General features: G+C 45.1%; 1 protein-coding gene across 1 annotated transcript in view; it reads left to right on the forward strand.

Moving 5' to 3' along the window:
- RFTN1 (raftlin, lipid raft linker 1) overlaps nt 1-21,193 on the forward strand; it is a 173,851-nt gene that overhangs the window by 78,269 nt on the left and 74,389 nt on the right. The window contains exon 4 of the mRNA XM_079794541.1: nt 11,731-11,839. Within this exon, the coding sequence (XP_079650667.1) occupies nt 11,731-11,839 (109 nt within the window). The remainder of the gene's footprint in view (nt 1-11,730; nt 11,840-21,193) is intronic.

The raw sequence follows: 21,193 nt of genomic DNA on the forward strand, positions 1-21,193 counted from the left end.
CCCCATGGCAGCCTATGGGACCACAGGCCTGGTTATTCCCCGTTTGGTTTCAGGACATAGGGCTGCCACTGCAAAGTATTTGGGGGTTTCCCCAGATGGCTCCATTCAACAGGCTGGCTGGGTCTTGTCAGTTTCTGCACTAAAACGGTCCTAGGCAAATGCTAGTTCGAAGGTCATTAGTGCATCCTTTTCCCTGTGCCCTAAAAACGAAATCAAAACGTATTTACCAGGTGTCTTTGTCTTGTATGTTCTAAGGCCATAGCCTTTGTTAGAGACGACGAGATGAGCACAGTCCCTGCTCTAGGGAGGTTTATAACCTACCTGGCTTGTTGAAATTTTCATCCTCAAACTTCTATAGTTTAAATCCCCTAAACTCGGTGGAGCCACCTGGATCTTACTCCGAACAAAAGCACACTTTTCTTGAAAAAATCATTAATATGCTTGCAGGCACTTCCTAATATGATTTATCATTTATGGTAATAGTCAAAATAGCTACCATGTATTTATTGCTGTGGCTAGGGAGAGTTCTTGTTCATTGCTTCATGATATACATTAGGGTGAGAGTTAGGGGAGGATTTCTCAATGTATAATTTTTAGCTACTGACATTTTGGGCTGGATAGGTCTTCGTGTGGGGGACTCTCTGTGTGCTGTAGGACATTTAGCAGCATCCTGGCCTCCACCCACTAGATGCCTAGCAAACATCCCTCCTCCCCGCCTCTGCATTTTGACAATCAGAAATGTCTCCAGACATTACCAGCTGTCTCCTGACAGGCAAACTGCTCCCACTTGAGAACCACGGGATAGAGTTTGGACATGAGGTATTTTCTTCCAGATAACTATCATTGCCAATAGCGTTTATTACATTAACCTAACTGCCACTGGATGAAATGCCACCTTTATTATAGGCTGGATTTCTATATATACACCTCATCTATTCCAGAGTCTTCCTTGATTTTTTTATTGATTTTTGTGCTAATATAATGCTATTTGGATTACAATGGATCTGCAGTGTATATTATCCAGTAGGGCACTATTCTTCTTTTTTAGGATTTGGCTACTTTTGCACATTAATTTTTTCCATATAAAGTCTAAAGTGGTTTTCCTCAGTTCCCAGTAAACCCGACTGAAATTATAATTATACCTACATACTAATTTAAGAAGAATTTCTAAGAGCATAGAAATTCAATATTTGTGTTTTCAAGAGTATAGAATTCATTGTCAGAAGGAAATTTTTATTTCAGAGCGTTGTGATCATTCTGAAAATGCTATGTACTGTCTACACCAGTTGTTACCAAAGCGGGGAAGACATACCTTTGTTGAAGGAGAACTGAAGTTTCTATATATATTTATGTATATTGAAAAACTAGAGAAATTATACATTATTAATATTTAACATTCGTTGTGAAGGCGGTACCCCTGGCTGGCTGCAGATATCAGAGGCTACCTGTGTATAGGAAGCAGCAGGGGACCTGGGGGAGGCTGGGTTCAGAGGAATACTTTCAATCCAGAACTCAGTGGAGTGTATTTGTGGATTATTTTTTGTAGTTTTAACTATATTAACCCCCATGCAATATACATATGGCTTACAATTTTTCTGTAAAGTGATTGCAGATTGAAGAAAATATCAGTAATATAAATGTAAAATCCTCCTTCTCCTCCTTCTCTCTCTCTCTCTCTCTCTCTCTCTCTCTCTCTCTCTCTCTCTCTCTCACACACACACACACACACACACACACACACTCAAATAACCCACTGACCTATCTCCAGCTGTTCATAAGAGCTTCGTTAGTGAGATTTAAAAAATAATCAATGCTTACTTATTCATATCAGACACAAGATGGCCAAAGAAATTAAACTCATCAAGAAGACGTTTTGAAATGTGGATTTACTTACACTATTGTTAACAGTGGATGTCATTTCAAGTGTATGTTATGCCTTGACATACTAGTTATTAATAATATGAACTTATTGTGATTTTACTTTTTAAATATTGCTTATTTCACCTGTTTCTGATCTTTTCAAACTTCTACATGTATTGTTTTATAACATATGTAAAATGTTGGTAGAGCAGTTAGTATTCAGAAGTTTTTACTGACAGGGTGTGTGATCAAAGAATTTGGAGACCACTGACCCATGAAGCTTCTGTGTCACACTGATGCTTCCTGAAACAGGTAGAGTCTTGCAACTCCAAGTAGGGTTCATGCACCAGCAGGCATCACCGGGGAGCCCCTGAGAAATGCAGGTTCCCAGGCCTGCTAAATCCGCATCTTCATCTTCACAAGATCCCAAGTGATGTCTGTGTTCATGTTAAAGTTTAAAAACAGAGTGCAGCTGTGTTTTTTCTGTTATATAGCTGCTAGCCTCAGGTAGCTATTTAAATGTAAATTAATTAAAATTAAGCAAAATTAAAAATTCAGTTCCTGAGTTGTACTGAGCCACAGTTTAGGTGCCCGGTAGTAACAAGTGGGTGGTGGCTACAGTATTGGGCAGTGAAGATATAGAACATTTAAATCATCGGACTGAACTAGAGGGTGTAGGTAGGGAGAGCTAGTAAAGGAGGAAAGGATAATCAAACTTGAATTAGAGCATGCATGTGCATTAAATATTGATAGAGAAGAGACTTCCTGTCACTCAACCTGGACATGGCCCATGAGAGTCTTAGGAAGAGCGTTCGTGTGTTATTTTGTTTGCTGATTATTGACTTTCATGAATCAAATAATATCCGGCAGCCCTGGTTTTATTCAGTGCTAGGTTGGGATAAGGTATTATTTATGCACAAATACTAAAATATTAGTCCTTTCCGTATCTTTCAGAGTAAATGAGGAGCCTTACAGGATTCCAGAGAGAGCAAGAGTTTGCCCCAAATCTCATTCCTTGTGGTTCTCTTTTCTGTAGTTCAGGTTGGTGGGGGTTGAAATTCTTTCACAGGCACATCCTACGGGGACCAGTGGGGTAAGGCTGGTTTGTTTTCCTCTTGCCTTTTAAGGTTAATGGTGAACTTTACTGTGCTGTGCTAGTCACTGATGCTTTTACCTACCAGGGGGCCTGTGAGACAGGATGTGGCAACATTTTCTCTAGAATAAATAGCAGTCAGAACTGGATAGTTAGGTGCCCATGGTGACTTGCACCCCCTTGGCAGTGCTCAAGAGAGTGTTTGGTTCGGGTATCATTTGCACACCTTCCCCCATCAATTCCAGAATGTTCTCGGTGATACCAAACCCTTACCAACAGAAGTGGTGAGTGTATGTTGGTGAATGAGGAAGGGAAAATTAGAAGAAAAGGCAATGGGTTAATTCTTCTCCTCCCTACTTTAGAACTCCCCTGGTGAACTCTATAGTTAGGTGCCTTATTTAAAGACTTAGTAGGATTTGTTTACTCGGCTGTATTTTCTTCATGCATTTCCTAAGCTTCAATATTAGGGGTAACTTTTGACTCCAGCAGCCTCATTTTTTTTTTTTTTGGTAGATTTGGTTCATTTTGAAAAGAGGAGGTCATAAAAATTACCTGAAATCTTTTCCTCATTGTTCTGAGAGCATCTTTCGGAGGAGCTGTTTATTCCACATCACAGCCACCACCAAATTGCAGAGACAAGAAATACCTAAAATCTCTCTTATTCATCCACTCTCTCTACAACAGTCTTAGCTCAGCTCTCGTTTCTGCTCTCCTAAAATATTCTTCCCCTCTTCCTACATTATACATAGTGCTGTTTTAACCTTCCTAAAATCCGTAATTTAGTATTTTTTATTTCAGACCATCTGTGACTTTCCTTGACCTCAAAATGAAGTGCAGTCCCATCCTGTAGCAACACCCGCACAACCTTTCTTTCCAACCTTGTTTCTTACTTTTCTGCTCTACATACTGCAGAGCCTCAATCTCAGATTCATCCTAACAGCAAATTCGTCCATACAGTCACTAGGCTGATGTTTACTGAACTATAATAAACAACCCTTCACGTGTGTTTTTCCAAACTGACCTACTTATTTTTTCCATCAAATAACTCACGCCACCTCTAGATCCTTACTAATTTCTGTTCTTGGTGCCTTTTAGCCATTGTCCCATCACTAATTCCACCCAGCTTCAGAGTCTCAGCTTATATGCTCCTTGGTTTTTTTTAAACAATGTCTGATCCCTGACAGTGGAAATAACTGAACTCTCCTTGCACTTTTGTTTATGTAGCCTTCCTCTTTCCTTAGAGTACAAGTTTCTTAAGGGCAGAATCTAATGCAATGCCTTATGTACGGCATATATGGTCAGTGGTCAAGAAAGTGATGAAAACATGAATACATGAATAGATGTTTTTATTGTTACTGGTTTTACATAAGCGAATGAAACTAGAATAAGGCTTCCTTTTCTTTGATTGACAAATCTTTTTTCAGATCTGTGGCTAATTTCCGTCCCCACCCCCCCCATCTTACTCCTTAAGAAAAAATGAAAGCCATTCTGATCATCCTACTTGAGCCTGGTGTTGCCTTGGGGGACTATCTTAAAATGTCTTCCTGTTTCCCAGAGAGAGAGAATTTGTTTCTGTAATTTAGTAATATTTTTATTCTAGTTGGAGAAGTGCCTAGTAATCTAAATTTGTGTTTGTTACCCTTTTTTTCTTCTGATTATTCCTAAATGAAACAAAAGTAGTCTTACTGATGAACTGCACATTCTCTCTCCTTTCTTTTCATAACTCAAGTTCAAACTCCGCTTCGTGTCCTGGGAAAAAGAAGATGTTTAAACTCATGGTCTTTGAAGCTATCTAAGGACTTGATGAGCTGCAGTGAGATCTCTTACATGTTTATTATTTAAAAGTAGTGTTATGAAGTTTTTATTCGCACGTTTATTATTTGAAAGTATAGTTTACAATAATTTTTCCACGGGCACTTGTTTTTTAGTTGCCTGATCTCAGATCTGCCACGAGACCAAAACGAGTATTCAACTTACGGCTCGGCATTTCGTCAGAATAATTTGAGGGTTAACCCTTTTGCCTGCGATAATTTTAAATATTAAAGCATTCATAGCATTACAATCGTTGCCTGCAGACATGTTCTCGCCTTAATAAGTGGTTGTGACCCACCCACTGTGACTGCAGACAGGGGGCTGTGTACATGTACTGGCCATGGTCTGGTTGGATCGTGGGGGCACCAGGGAGAAGAACCTGTTGAGTCATTCCAAGGAATGAAATATCTGGGTTGAGTTTAAGGGTTCGTAATTCTTATTATGATACAAATAGATAATCTGTTCCTTCTTATCTCTTCCCTGACATGCAGCCTCCTGTGACTCATATTTGTAGCTCTGTGCATGTAACCCAGAAGCCAGAGACTGGTGGCTCAGAGGTCAAATTCAATCTCAGATATCTTGGCCTACATAACATGGTTTGGAGCCAAAATGTGATAGTTGTGGCTGACATTAAAGCACAGTTTAATGACTTATTTTTTAAAAAAAAATTAGAAGATTTGGCAACCGTGCTCTGGAATTCCTAGTAACGACTGAGATAGAAACTGCCCAGTTTATGATGGCTGTCCCTCCAACACCGTAGTGACGTGGCACGTGCCCTTGAGCGTCACTGCTGCACCGTGACTTACGGTGGAGCCCAGTGCGTCTGCAGCCACGTTGCTCTCAGACACGGGAATGAGGCAGGGCGCCTGGCATGGCTGTGCTGGAAGAGAAATAGGAGGGAGCATATTCCTTGATGCACACCAAGGCCATTTCTGTATCTTTTATTGAGAACAAAGTGTCTAGATCATGTGTTCTCATAAAAAAAAATCCTTTCACTCATTGTTTATGGACCTTCACGTTCACCTTCCTCCATTGACCTTCTGACCCGCTGCCTGGGGAGGGACCACACAAGGCTTGGCAGACGGGAGAGTTGTCATGCGTGAGGATCTCGGGGCACAGCGCTGAGTCTGCACACAGTTTCTATGACAGTGGGTGTTTGTGGATGAGTCATCAGGTCAGTGTGGCACAGAGGAGGCGGTCTTTACTAGGGTCTTAAATGACTCTGACTTCTGTGGCCAGGTGTGTTGACCTCTAAGGCACGTTAGCGCGCGGGCTATTTGCCCTCCTACCCTGCCCTGAGGAAAGGTGTGTGCACAGATGCGCGGTGTCTGGATCTGCTTCCATGTGTTTGTTTGACAAGCATGTGTTTAAATTTCCTTCTTGCTCACATTCAGTGTTTGGCCCAAGTCCTATTTGTAAGGTGTCAAACAAACGAGGACTGTTGGGGATGATGAAAATGTTCTGGAAATGGAGAGGGGGTGATGCTTGCACAACAACGTGAATCTACCTAATGACACTGAATTGCACACTTCGAAATGGTTAAGACAGTAAATGTTTTGTATATTTTACCACACACACAAAAAAAGTGAAAATAAGCGGGAAGTATTTTTGAGTTTTTTTTTTGACCCAAAGAGACATGGATAGAGAAAGGTATCTTGTATTTCCTTTATCTCTGCTCCTTTTTCATGGAGGTTTGTCTTCTTCATGTCTGCATACCGGTCTCTACAGGTCATTCTTTCTGTTTTCTCTTTTTCATGACTTCTTTGGTTACCTGCCAAGGAAAATCAGAGTGGTGGTGACAGTGGCCGTAACCACAGACAGTTCTTCACTTTGACTGCACATTAGAATCCCGGGGGAGTTTCCAAAGCCTCTTTGCCTCAGACGTACCTTGTACCACTGAAGTCAGAATTTGTGAGAACTCCCTACGATCCCGAGGTTGGCTCCTGAGAATGCCTGTCCTGTGGGAAACCCTGTTTGATTCGTAGAGCCCAGAGTTTGCTTGTTGGATTGTTCCAGTGCCTAACGTTGGGGCACATCAAAGGAGATTATTCTTTTCTCCCCCAGACCAAGTTACTTCAGTCCTTGACCTCATGTGATTTGAGGGGTCTCATTGGAGAATTATAGTCAGGCAGGGAGTGTAGATATAGTTTAAGACTAGAGACACTGACTCAGAGAAGAAATACTACAGAATCAAAGCAAACACACAAATCCCCACAATGTACAATGGCTTCCCTTCTTTTTTCAAAATAAACTCTATTTAGGGATAATTTTAGATTTAACAGGAAAGTTATAAAGAAATTATAGAGCATTTCCATATGCCCTTCACTGCATTTCCCCATCATTAATATTTTACATTGCCATGATACATTTGTCAAAACTAAGAAATGGATATGGGTACATTACTGTTAACTAAATTGTGGGTTTTATTTGTATTTCATCAGTTTTTTTCTATTAATATTCTCTTTCAGTTCCTGGATGCAAGGCAGGACACTGTCCTGCAGTAATTGTCATGTTGGGATGGCTGTTTTCAATGTGATGGGCTCTGGTGTCTCCGCTGCTTCTCCCGTGTCTTAAGCAGTCAGGGCCACTGTGCCTGGTTAACACTACGTTGCTACACTCTAAGCGTTTGAATTCATTTTATTCTACCCATTCTTGGCTTTCCGGACATCACATCTCTGCTCAATAATACCCTTTTATTCCCTCTTCCTTTCAGAAAATCCCTTTGGAATGGCTGGACATAAACCCTTCTCGACTCTCCAAAGCTGTATGCCTGTGAGGGCCCTAAGACGTGGGATGGTCAGCGCTCTTTTTAGTTCAGGTTAGCCCCAGCCGTTCCTGAGAAATGACCCAGCAGCATGAAGGTGACTTCTTTTCAAGGAGCCAGACTATTCTGAACCAGATCCACAGATTAATTTGATCATTGGCCCGCTGAACAGGTTAATCATACATTAAATGTGAACAGATTTCCTCATACCTGTTTCCATAGGGTGCATTAAATCCAATTTCCTTCTTGGGATTTCTAAAAGATAAGTAAATTAAAGAGAAGATTATAAATTTGTTAATTGAAGCAGTTGACAGGGTGGCTCATAGCCTCCTTCTTGAAATGCATTCTTGATTTGACTTCCGGGATAGTACGGTCTCTGGGTTTCCTTCCATCCTCCCCAGATACTCTTCCTGTCTCCTTTGCTGCTTTCTCCTCTTTTGTTCCCAACCTCATCAGAGTCCCAAAGCTCGTCCCTAAGTGCTCTCTCTTTAAATTAATTGAGATCTCATCTAGTCTCACGCTTTAAATATCACCTGGAAGCTGATAACCCTTAATTTACATCTCTAGCCCCATCTCCTGAAGTACAGGCTCAACTATGTATTAAACTGTCTACCGACGTATCTACTTGGATGTCTGCTTGATATGTCAAATTCAGCACATCTGAAACGGAATTCTTGATCTTCCCCCAAGCCTGTGCCACCCACAGCCTTCCCGATCTTAGTGGTGGCAACTTCATCCATTCTCCCAGTTGCCAAGGAAGAAACCCTTAGAGTCATCTTCACCTGCTTTCTTCCTTCACACCCCACAACCTGTCCATAAGGAAGTCTTGAAGGTTCTACCTTGAAAAGATATCCAGAATCCACTTCTCACCTCTGCTACACTCCCATCAACTCACTTTGAGCTGCCTTATTCCGGGGGATATCCACTTCTCTGTGCCAGGGTGGTCCTTGCTCTCAGCGGCACAGAACACTCCTGGCTGGCCAGTGGCTGCTCTCAGGTGTCTGACTGGATCTTGTGGTCCGGGGCCTACACACCTGGCCACCAGTGGGAGGCCTGTTCTGAGCCCAAAGCTGCAATATTTTCCTCCCCGGCAACTGTTGTTAGTTTTCTGTGCTCCGTAATAAATTACCACAAACTTAGTGGCTCAAAACAACATACATATTTATTATCTCACACTTTCTGTTGTTTATCTGGGTTCTCATCGGGCTGCATTCTGGGTGTTGGCTGGGTCTGTGGTCTCATCAGAGGCTCGACCAGGAAAAGACCTGTTTCCAAGCTCCCTCAGGTTGTTGGTGGACTTGATCTCCTTGCAGTTGTAGGACTGAGATTCCTGTTTCTCGCTGACTGTTGACCAGGTGCTGCCCACAGGTCCTCGCTACACACCCTCTCACAGCATGGCAGCTTACTCCTTCAGAGCCAGCAAGGGGAGTCTCTAGCTCCAGTCTTACAGCGTAACGTAACCATGGGCGTGACATCCCATCCCCTTTGCCGTGTTCTGCTGTTTGGAAGCAAGTCCCAGGTCCTGCCCTCACTTAATGGGAAGAATTATACAAAGCCTTGAACTCCAGGAGGTGGAGATCACTTGGGGGTCACCTTAGGGACGTGGTCGGCAAACGGCGGCTCGCGAGCCACATGCGGCTCTTTGGCCCCTGGAGTGTGGCTCTTCCACAAAATACCACGGCCTGGGCGAGTCTATTTTGAAGAAGTGGCGTTAGAAGAAGTTTAAGTTTAAAAAATGTGGCTCTCAAAAGAAATTTCAATCGCTGTACTGTTGATACTTGGCTCTGTTGACCAATGAGTTTGCCGACCACTGCCTTAGGGTATGTTCACCACAGTAACCAATACTACCAACTCCCAGTGCTGAGGAGCCTGGAAACTCCCTCTGGCAGCCCCACAGGCAGTCCTTGGCATGTGTATTTGATACCGTTTTTCATAGGCTCCGTGGCAGGGGGAGGATTTCTGTGTGACTGTGCCCCCAACCGGCTCTGGCCCAGCACCCTCACGGAGTGCTGACTTCGAAGGCTCGGGCAACCAATACCCGTCCTCAGAGGACTTGGGAGTCTTGGCCCTCTTCTCCCCTTCACTCTTCAGTGTTACTATCCTTTCATTTCACATTGTGGAGGTCATTCCTAAAGGCAAGAGGAGACTTATTAGTTGCTCATCTTTGCCTCCAAGATGCATTCGATTTGCTTTACCAAGAGACGACGGACCGAGATGTGGTTTTTCACGTTTCACCTAGAAAATTTGTAATAATGCTGATTTTTGTTGATCTTTGATACTTCTTTCAGTTCAGTAGCTGGGTTAATTATCGTGACAGGATGAACCAGAGCTGTGTTTCTTTGCATAGAACCTCTTGTTCCAGAAGCCAAGGTGGTAGTCATTAGATCCTGCCCTAAAGGTGATCTCTTACGAATCCGGGTGTGAATTGCTCAGAGCCAGACTCTTCTTGCCTCCATTCATTGTATGGGTGTTTAACCCAGTAAATACAGTGTTGACTTGATGATTACTATTTTTCAGCCTAATCATTTCGAATCTCAATGGGTATTTATAAATAACCTCATCCAGTCTGGCATTAGTCTCCATGTGACAGAGCAGCTGGGGTTTCACATCTGTGAACACTCCTCCTCCCACGCCTATCTTTGTTGTCTGAGACCCACACAAAACATGACGGTATGCCATGACCAAGTCTTCTCTTTCAAAAGTCTGGAATCTTCTGCCCGTAGTTCTTCTTCATATGTCTTTTGTTTGTGGAGGGGGGGAGGGGAATAAAACAGTAGCGGGCGGATGAGAACATGAATCTAATCTCTGATGAAATTTTTAGGCACGAAGGGTGGGGTGCAGAATTGGCTTATTCTTTTGGTTTAGTTCATCCCGGTTGAGCAGTTTGGAATCAGTGTATTCTTTTATATTTCAGAAGTGTGTGCCTCAGTCCCTACTCGTGAAAGGATAGGTTAGAAGGAAAAATAAAGCCAAAATATGCTGTTGAGGCTTGCTTACCCAATCACAGTTGCACACCTGGGGGAAACCAAATCCTCTTTAATATTTTCACTTTTGAGTTTCATGTAAGTCATGCCCAGATGGTTAATAGTAGCATAAATTGCTTGTTTGAGATACAAGAATCTTAGAAATTCATTTTAAAAATGATTATAGCAAATATTCATGCGGAAACTATTTTGGTGGAGTTGGGTGGGACAGTGCCCACTTTTTAAAGAATTTTCTGGCTACACCTGCACTCACAGGGCTGGCGTGGGTCCCTCTTCGGTGGAGCGCCTAGTAAGGGGGCTTGTCATCCCCTCCACCGGCGGAGAGTGGCTGTGCCTGTGGTGTGAGTCCTGGACAGAGCCCAGGCTTCGTCTATAAGTCCCGCTCCCCAGGAAGAAAGAGCACGTTCTGTCCCTTAGCTACAGTCCCACTTCCTGTTGCAGGAATCACCTTCAATTCTGGCAGCCACGGGGCTTCCAGGAGCTCTTCAGACCCAAGGTAGTGTCCTACAGAAGCCCTGAAAGCAATGGCTGCGGCGGCGGGGTGTCCCGGTGACCACTTGCCTCTGGTTCTGCATGTGCATAGCATTGTGTCATGTGCATGTCCATCTGGTGGGAAAGGGGGAGGCAGCCCCACCACCTGTGTGGGGCAGGGGTAGGGGCGCCTCTGACCCTGACCCGAAGGCTGCAGGTGTTTACCTCAGCCCTCCACTCTTTTCCCAGAATTTCTGCTCTAGTTGCCTTACGGTCTTTTCTTACTGCAACTTTAATTTTGATAGATTTTGCCAGATTGTCTTCTGTAGGGATTGAGCCATTTAAAGTCTTGTAAGTGATGAATATGTGAATGTATTCTCTTCAGAAAAAGTAAAAAAAAAAAAATTAGAGATACAGCTAATGCATTAAAGATACATTACTGGAGTGTGTGTGTGTGTGTGTGTGTGTGTGTGTGTGTGTGGTGGTGTTTAATGTATAAGCCATATTGTGCTAACCCCATCATTCTAGAAGGATGTCTTTTTACTTGATGATTTGTGTGGGAGGTTTTTTTGCATGATGTAGATCTCTCTATATTGTTTGAGTTGTTTACCATAAATTATTTTTCAGCACTGCCTTTTTGGCATTTGCTTTCAGAAAATAATTTTGAGTTTTATTAAACACCTCCATTTTTTTAATACTGTGCAAAATTATAATCGTTGCATATCTGTTTTCCCCTCTCTCTTCAGATCTCAGAAATCTGATCTGCACAATGAAGGCTACGTCTTGGAATTAGATTGCTGTTCCTCCTTAATTCACCTGACAGACCAAAAAATCATCCCAGAGTTCTTTAAAAAGGTGAGCCCTGCATTGAGAATGCCATTGAACAGGTTCTCCCCTGAAGGAACAGGCAGGGGCTGGCTTGGGGCAGGTCAGCCATACTCCGAAGGCTGGGCCTTTGAGCAGCCCCACAGGGGTGCAGCCCCCTCCCCACAGGGCTCAGGCTGAAGTTGACTCTGGTCTGGAACAATGCGGCTCCTCCCCTGCCCCCAGCCTGGCAGGACCCGGGACCCTGTCTTTTAAGGCTGGAGTGATGTTAACAGCTGACAGGCCTGGGGCCCCACTGCCAGGACTCCCCTCAAATCCTCAAGGTGATGGGACCCTCCCAGATCCCACATTCCCCTCGTCCTGTGGTTCTTCATTGCCACCAGCCCTTTCCCTTCCTGGAGGGGGAGCATGCCAGAGTCCCGTGGCCACGGGCATGCAGTCGTACCAGGGAAAGTTACCTAATTGCGGGGATTCTGTCTCTGCCCAGAAATGTGTCTGGTTTTGAATGCCTCTTCATGCCATGAGAGGTTTGCCGCCTAATTGCAGGGTCCACTTGATTTTAATATGATGACGTTGACTGCAGAAGGCATGCCCTTGCCCAAATGGGGCTCAGTTCATTGCTTAATGCTTACCTTGTTCTCCATTCCCCAGTCTTCCACAAGAATTGACAGTTCCACACCCTGTAGAGGTGATATGATTTGTGTGAGATCCAATCAGTCAACTAGGGAATTCATCAATAACTGTGTGTTGGCCATTTCTAACTTTGGGCTAGAAATAGTCCTCGGTGCTTGGATACAGAGACCCAAATAGGTGTGGCCCCTGCCCTGCTGTTCTCACAACAAGCCACATGGTGTGGTCTATAGAGGCATCAGGAGGTACCCGAGCTGTGACAGAAGGATGAGGAGGGGTTATCTGGTGATGGGGCTGGGCAGCCTGGGGAGCCCTCCAAACAGAGGAAGCAACAAGTGTGAGAGCCTGAGGCAGGAGGGAGCCGAGGGGCTTCCAAAGATCAGAGGACCTTGGGGAAGAAAGGGAATGTGTGTCAGGGGTGGGAGAAGGGGCCAGGACTGGGCAGTAAAAGCAGTGGGAGGCTGTTGAGAGGAATGTTGCAGCGGAGTGAAATAATTAGATTGTCCCTTTAAACACCCAGTGATTCCTGTTGTTCCCTTCCTGCCTCCCCGCCTTCAACCTTTATTGAGTGTTCAGGCTTTACAAGGCCCCAGGAATAACCACTCACGTATGGCAGGGGCTTAGACTGTAGACTAGGAATCAGATGATCTCTCAGGTCAAAATTTCCGGTAATTTTACTCTGGTAAAATTCAGATTATTAAGAAATGGGGGGAAAGCCATTTGTGTTCACCCACACATCTGCCTGAGAACACAAGTGTTTGTGGAACTCATGTAGCTGTCTGTATAAACAGGGCCATCTTCTCTGGATGGTTTCAAGTAAAATGTTTTAAGAAACTTGGGCAGGGACACCCGAGAGGCGGAATTTACCCCATGACCTGAGTACTGGGGGGGAAATAGTTTTAGGCTTGGTTTTGTAATTAAGACTCAGATGCGTGGAATATTTGAGGATAAGTGGGGAAAAGGAAGCATGAGGCTCTGGCCACACTGTCATATATGCTCTTCTAAAAACATGGGATTTAGTGCTTTTGTCTTAAGCAAACCTGATCATTGTGTGGCTGACCTGTTGCATGTACCCATCTCAGGACTTAAGGAGACAGTGGCCTGATTAGCCGGCAGTCGGATGCTGTGTATCTATAGCGTCGGAAGTGTAGATGAACATCCATCCAGCAGAGGAGGAGATAACCTCAGAGTTATGGTTTGAAGGACAAGCCAGTGTTTATTTAAAACGTTTACTCTTATCCCACCACTCTTTTCCCCACACACACTGGTTGTGTGTGTGTGTGTGTGTGTGTGTGTGTGAGAGAGAGAGAGAGAGAGAGAGAGAGAGAGAGAGAGAGAGAGAGAGAGTGTGTGTGTGTTGTGAGAGAGAGAGAGAGTGTGTGTGTGTGTACATCAGGATCTGATGGTTTGTTTCATAATTAGTTAAATCAGTCATTGACACTAGCTCATTCATTCTGTTTGTTTTCAGCATTTTAAAAATTATACACTTTAAACTTTTTATTGATTTGAGAGAGAGAGAGAGAGAAACATTCATTTGTTGTTCCACTTGTTGATGCATTCATTGGTTGCCTGTATCTTCTTGACCGGAGATGGAACCTGAAACCTCGGCGTGTCAGAACGACGCTCTAACCAACTGAGCTGCCCGGCTAGGGCCAAAAAGTGGACACTTTACAGCCCACGGCGTCACCTTTCACCTGCCGTGCACCCGGTTTTTCAATAAAAATCATTGGGTCCAGACAGACTGGACACCTTGCACACTGGGGGAGCCCTGAGGTTTCTTACCCAGGTTTATCTCCAGTCGTGTGTGCTGGAGGCTCTCGCCTCTGCTCCTCTCCAGAGAGAGGTGGTTCCTGGTCACGGTCAGCAGGGTGCAGGTACAGTTTCCCGCCGTGGAGAGCTCAGGTGTGCTGAGGCTGCGAAAACCATTCACCCCTGCACTCCCGTGACCGAGGGCTGGACCTGGAGGTATCCGGCATTTCCGGCTGTCAGTGCTGGCTGTGGCTTTAGTTTCTAGGCCGGTGGCCATGGCAACCAGGAGAAGAGGGACCAATGGATGGAACTGCCCCCCCCCTTTCCTCGGCTCCTCTTTTCTGTTGTTGGACAGGATTTCGGGAGAAAACACCACCTGTGTGTGTGTGTGTGCAGAGAACAGAGGGGAACTGAAGCCCCTCTGCGGGGTCAACAGCTGTTCCAACTGATGGCAGAATTTCACACAAGTGTAAATTTTTCTGTCATCACACAGGTAGGAGACTACGGGAGCTTCCTGGGAAGAAATAATACTAAAACCCATTTGTGTGTTTTCAATAAATACACATGTAATGAAAAGCTTGGTCCCCGTGTATGTATATGGGGTGGCACTTGTTAATGGCCATTCACTCAGGCCAAGATGAAGCTGTGTCCCTGGCGGCTACAGCTTGCAGTCATTACTTTTTATCTGGGTCATTATTTTGTGTGAAATAATGGCTCCTGTTCCTATGACAAGTACATCTGTCTTGCGATGAGTTGGTAATTAACTCATTTTGTCATTGTACCATCACGCAGGAGAAGCTTCTGTTCCTCTCTGCCTATTAGAATTAAGCTCCAAGTGATGCGAATCTTTTTTTCTTAAGGACAATGCCCCCGTATGGTTTTTCCCACCAAATGTTTTTAAATTAGAACCTTTGGGTAGAGAACGTGGTTAGGAGGAGGGTCCGGCGATTTCATTCTTTTCCGTAATTAGGAAAAATAAAGTCGTTTTGTGTCTGTGTCGTGCAAAATGAGCTAAAGATGCCATAATTTACAGCCCCTCCCCATCATGATTTCTCACAGAGGGCGAAGGGAGATGTAAAAAGATGCTCTATTTCCTTTCAGTGTGGTCTGAGGGTTTCTCTGCGCGCTTTGGCCAGTCAAATTAAATCTGGGCTACTGCATTCTGATTTTCCCTCTTGTATCCTGCTGTGCTCCATCCAACCGGCCCCTTATGTAAATTATTTATTATGGACCACAGAGCATTTGAAATTCAGATTTATGAGCAGACTGGGAGAGACTGTTTTCCAAGTCCTCCATCCGAATGCTCGAGGGAGGAAGAGTTTGCGAGGCTGTGGGAGCGAGGTTCCGTCTCTGTTCCCTGGAGACAGAGGTTCAGCCGCCAGGTACTCCTGGAGCCTGTCTTGCATGGCTGGTGGGTTTGGGGGCCCCTTGGACTTTCCCAGGGGATTGTGAAGGAGACAGAGTGGCAGGGAAGAAAGAGCCTACCGGTTCATCTTCAGGTTACTTTGCATTCTTCGGAGCATCTCGGGGAAGGGCTTACATGTTTGGAAAGCACTTTACAGTTTTCAGTCATTGCACACATTTTCTGGTTTGTGCTTCACGGTAATTCAGGAGGCTCCACTGGTAGTGGTATTTCCCTTTTAAACAGGTGGAATCCACTGGTCAGCTCAGAGGAGGTGAGGGCTTTGCCCCAGGGGCTGAGACAGCTGAGGGATGGAGCCTGGGCAGGTCCTTCCAAGGGGGGCGGGGGAGGGGGGAGGACCTGCAGGCAGTAACTGGGCTTGGAGGGAGCAGGAAGGTTCTGTGGCTGGGCAGCCAGGGAAAGGTTTTATAGAGATGTGTTACAGGATGAGGACTCCGAAAAGGGAGGGACAGACCCTTGTGAAGATGGAGGGGTGAGGTGGACAGTGCTGTTCCTGGTATGGACAGGAGCATGAGCCAAAGGTTCAAGGCTGAGAAAGTCAGGTCCTATGTGGCTGGAGTGGGAGATGACAAAGGGAGGAGGAAGCTGGGCAGGGTTCCTTCGATTACATGAAACAAGAGTCCTACTCAAGCCGGCTTAGGTGAACTAGGCAGGAAATGACTTAGAGCCCTAGACTCCAGAGTCTTCAATTCCAGGAATACAGAACCTGCCCCGGACCCCCATCCACCCCCCCCCCCCAAAAAAAAGATTGGTCTCTCTGGCTGTATTATATGCTGCTGGCCCATATTTATGTATGTATAGGTTTATTTGAATTTTAAATGGGATCTTACACCACAGAGGCATTCCCCCTATGTGCCAGACAGACCCTGTCTTAAAGGGCTTTACATATACTATACTCTTAACCCTTTGTACTCGCTTGCTTTTTTCTTGATTCCTTTATTCTACTCGGGATTTAATTTTTTAAATACCCCAGATTTTACAAAGGGCGGCAGTAGAATAAAAAACTGGAGTTTCTTTTCATACAAACTTATTTATTTGGATTTTTTTTATATTTCAAAGTATTGATACATTCAAAGAGTCATTTTAATCTCGATGCTAACCGTATCGAGTCACACTCAGACATCCGAGTGCAAAAGGTTAACCCTCATCTCACTGCTCCAAAGACGTGTCCCCATTTTACAGGTGAACAGACCTGAGGCACAGAGAAGTTATGCAGTTTACCCGAAGTTACACCTGGGAAAGGCATGACTGGGATTTGAACCCAGCCTGCCTGACCCAGAGGCCACACTTGTGACCGTTGGGCCATGCCACCTCTTCTGTGCAGCTCTCGGACTGAGAGCGGTGCTGTCCCAGCCAGAGGGCAGGGTTGGGCAGGGGCGACAGAGGGGTGCAGCCGTATCTGGTGCGTGGGGACAGGTTTTGGCGCACCTCCCCCAATGGAGGCTGGGGCTCTAGGCCTGTAGCTTACCAGGTGTACCAGTTAATAATGCGGATTTTGTAATCAAGGAAAACATGATAATTTCAAGAGAAACATCAAAAGCGCTTTACTCAAAGTAATGTCCATCGCTAGCTACACATTTCCCCACCTTTCAGGTAATTTGTGGATACCGTCCCAATAGAACTTTTCTTGTTTTGAGGCAAACCATTCAGAGACCCAGTTTTCCACTTCATTTGTTTTGAAGTGCTGCTCAGAAAGTGCGTGTGCCATGGATCGGAACAAGTGGTAATCTGAAGGAGCAAGGTCTGGTGAATAAGGCGGGTGGGTTAATACTTCCCAGGCAAGATCTTTTAACGTGTCTTTAACTGGTTTTGAAGTGTGTGATGGTGCATCATCATGAAGCAAAATTAATTTGCCATGTCTTCTGGCCCATTCTGGTCGTTTCACAATCAAAGTGTGGTTCAAATTGATTATTTGTTGTCGGTAGTGATCAGTATTAATGGTTTCATCTGGTTTTAGAAGCTCATACTATACCACACCTTCCAATCACCAAACACAGAGCATTGTCTTCTTTCCAAAGCAATTTGGCCTTGCAGTCAATGTTGATGGTTGACCTGGATCAACCCATGATTTTGTGCCTTTGGGATTCTCAAAATAAATCCACTTTTCATCGCCAGTCACAATTCGATGCAAAAAAGACTTTCCTTCATGCCGTTGAAGCAACATTTTACTGATGACTTTTCGGTTTTCCATTTGTCTTTCGTTCAGTTGATGTGGCACCCATTTTCCTTCCTTTAAAATCTTTCCCATTGCTTGTAAACCATCAGAAATTGTTTGCTGAGCAACATTTAATCTTTCTGCAAGTTGTTTTTGAGTTTGACATGCATCTTCATCCAATAATGCTTGTAATTATTGGTCATCAAACTTTTTCGGTTGACCTGGACATTTTTTTGTCTTTCACATCGAAATCCTCACTTTTAAAGCCTTTAAACCAGCGTTCACAAGTATCTTGAGATGGAGATGTTCACCATAAGCTTCCCAAAATATATGATAACTTTCAGCAGCACTTTTATTCAAAATAATGAATTAAAACTTCCTGCAGATGCTCTTTTTCTGGCACGAAATTCGACATTTTTAAGCGTAAAAGTATCTATGATGTTAACATCTTCAGCAAATTTTACATAAGAAGTTTTGAAGCTTGCGGTCAATGCAACAAAATAGCATACATATCGAATTGCATGTATATCAACATATGTGTAACTCCATCTATTGAAAAACACCCACATTAACCTGTACAGCTGGTATGGGAGAGGGTCACACTCCCTGCCATTGTCCAGGCCAGACAAGTAGGCCTTTGCCCTCAGGCCCTCAGCTCCTTAGAGTCACTCTTTTCTGATGGAGGGATTAGCACTAACCTCCATGATCTACTGGAACTAGGTTTATTTTATCTCACATTGGGCCACGGAGCCTTTAGAATGAAGACAATTGAGGAGAGGCAAGGCTGACCCCGTGCCTTGTCCTGTGAAGGTCCCGCTGTATGGCCAGAACTAGAGGGTCAGTGTGTGGCTTAAACTAGATGCATTACCCTGCAGAGAACCAAATGATGTTGCTTATACCTTGGCCTCTAAAGAAAGGAACCTGACCGATTTAAAAAAAAATCTCATTGGCTCCTTTTAATGAAACAAAAGATCCCCACCCCCTAGGATTATGAAACTGCCTGTGGTAGATAAATGACTCATCATTAATTTCTGGCTGATTGTTGAGTATTCAGGGCCTCATTTCTACAAGTGCAGTGCAGAGAATCTAATTTAATTAGTGCAAATTCAGAGTGAAAGGAAAATTATGTATAAAAGGCTTCCCTTTCCCCGCTGCACCCTCCCTCTTCTCCCCAACCCAAGAGAATCGTGACAGTTTTAAAAGGCAACTCTGGTGGAGTGGGAGGAGGCAAAATGGTGTGTCGTTCTAGAATGAGTGTGCCCTCTGTGTGGAAGGATGTGACTGGGGGCTGGGCAGAGAGGAGGCTGAGGGTGAGACATGAGGCACTGCTGGGGGATGCGGTATCCTGTTTGCTGTTGTGTCTCCAGAACTTAATAAATATTTGTGGATGAACAAATTAAAGAGAAACAGAGGAAGAATCATTAAGACTCTGTTGCTCAGCCAGCGTGGCTCAGTGGTTGAACATCAGCCAGTGAACCAGAAGGTCACGGTTTGATTCCCGATCAGGGCACATGCCCGGTTGCAGGCTCAATCCCCAGTGTGGGGCATGCAGGAGGCAAACAATCTGTGATTCTCATCGTTGATATTTCTCTCTCTCTCTTCCTCTCCCTTCCTCTCTGAAACGAATAAAAATGTGTATATTTTTTAAATGCTCGGTGTCATGAAAGGGGAGAGAGAAGCCCAAGGTGACACTTAGGTGGCTGGTCTGTGAGGCGGGCCATTTGGAGGATGGGGAACCCAGCGTGAGGAGCCATTGGGGGCAGAGCAATAATGAGATGGGGGAGGGACATGTTGGGACTCAGGACAGTGGAGCACTCAAGGGAACATTCAGGAGGCAGTTGTGGTTGTTGGGCTGGAGCTCAGGAACGGGCTAGGAATGGAGCTGTAGTTGCCTGAGGGGCAGACTCAGAGGCCCACAGGGGACCAGGCAGGTGATGACAGCGAGGAAGTGGCACGTGCCCATCTCCAGGGGGCAGCCCCTGCTCGCCATCAGCCCGTTGTTACCTGGTAGAAATACAGACAAGATCTTCTGTTGTTGTTGGGTTGACTAGTTGGCTTCCTTTGTTTTAGAGAAGTTGGTAGTGTTTTTACTTTGTTATTGTAGTGTCTCTTGCGTTTCCAATGTAAACAGAATTACTGAAAAAATAAAAACTGCGAGGTCTAGACCGGTGTTTCTCAAATCGTCTGTGGTAAAGGACCAGGTTTTGTTTGTTTGCCAACCCACTAAGGAGTGATATTTTTGGAAAATACAATAAAAACATGGCAGCAGTGTTGAGTAGCTAAGGGCCTAAATGCTTACTCGAACGCTCTGTCCCTGCCTTGTCCTGGGCCAGGACTAAAACGTGTATTGACCAGCAGTGAGCCGAGGACCCCACGTTGAGGGGCCACTAGTTGACCTGCCAAAGCCACGGGACGGGATGAACTGGGGATGTGAAAACTCTCTCATGCTTGCAGAGGGCAGAGTGGAGAACACTGAGATCCTGGAGAGGATCCAGAGAAGAACTAGAAAGAACTTTTACAAAGCAGGGAGAAAGGAGAGAGCATCAGTGTTACAGAACCTCAGGGAAGAGACTAGAAAACAGCATAAAAGCAGGAACCCCCTGGGCAGGTGGCCCACCGGTTTGGCCACTAAGTCTTGCAAGAGCGATTTGCATGGGGTGGAACAGGCAGAGGGCCCCCTGCCATGGGTTTGAAAGTAAATAAATTTAGAAGGAGAGAGAGGGAATGGTGGCTAAGACAGAGTACAGGGAAAAGGGAGTTGTTTTTTTGTGTGTGTGTGTGGGGGGGGGGGTTTAAGAGGAGATCTGAGCATCTTTAAAAGCTGAAAGGTGCCAGTAGAGAAGGGACAGTTAATGGAAGCCCGAGGTGATACACGTGGAGGCAGGGGTCGGGGAGGGTGAGCCCACAGAACTGGCCTCAGCTGTGCACATGGAACGGGCCAGCCCTTTCCCCTGAGGCGGGGGGAGGAGGGCGGAGGATGTTTACCAGCTTAAACCTTCACACTGGGAGGAAAAACTGGGAGCTGCTGTCTGGAGGCCTCTGTTTTCTTACAAAGTTTCTCTCCTGCCCCCGCCTCTCTTGATCCTCTGTCCTCCTACTATTTTCTTTGGCCTGCGACCATCCTGTTCTTTCCAGGGAGATTAGTTGAAGTGAATCTGAGCCTGAGACGGGGGAGGTGGTCCTATGCTTGACTTGATCACTCCCCCAAGAGGAGGCAAGTTCTCGTAGGTCATTTTCTCTCCCTGCATGAATCCAAGACCCAGTATCAGGGGGCCGGCGGTCATTAGTGTGTCTTTGAACAGATCTCTGAGGGCTCCTAGGCAGTAATGTTCATGGATCCCCTTAGTGAACCAGCACAGGTCCTGTCCCTGGTCACGTGAGGCTCACAGTCGAGCTGAGGACACAGACACAGAGCGGGTGTCACATG

Source organism: Cnephaeus nilssonii (assembly GCF_951640355.1).
Source record: "Cnephaeus nilssonii genome assembly, chromosome: 17".
Lineage (NCBI taxonomy): Eukaryota > Metazoa > Chordata > Mammalia > Chiroptera > Vespertilionidae > Cnephaeus > Cnephaeus nilssonii.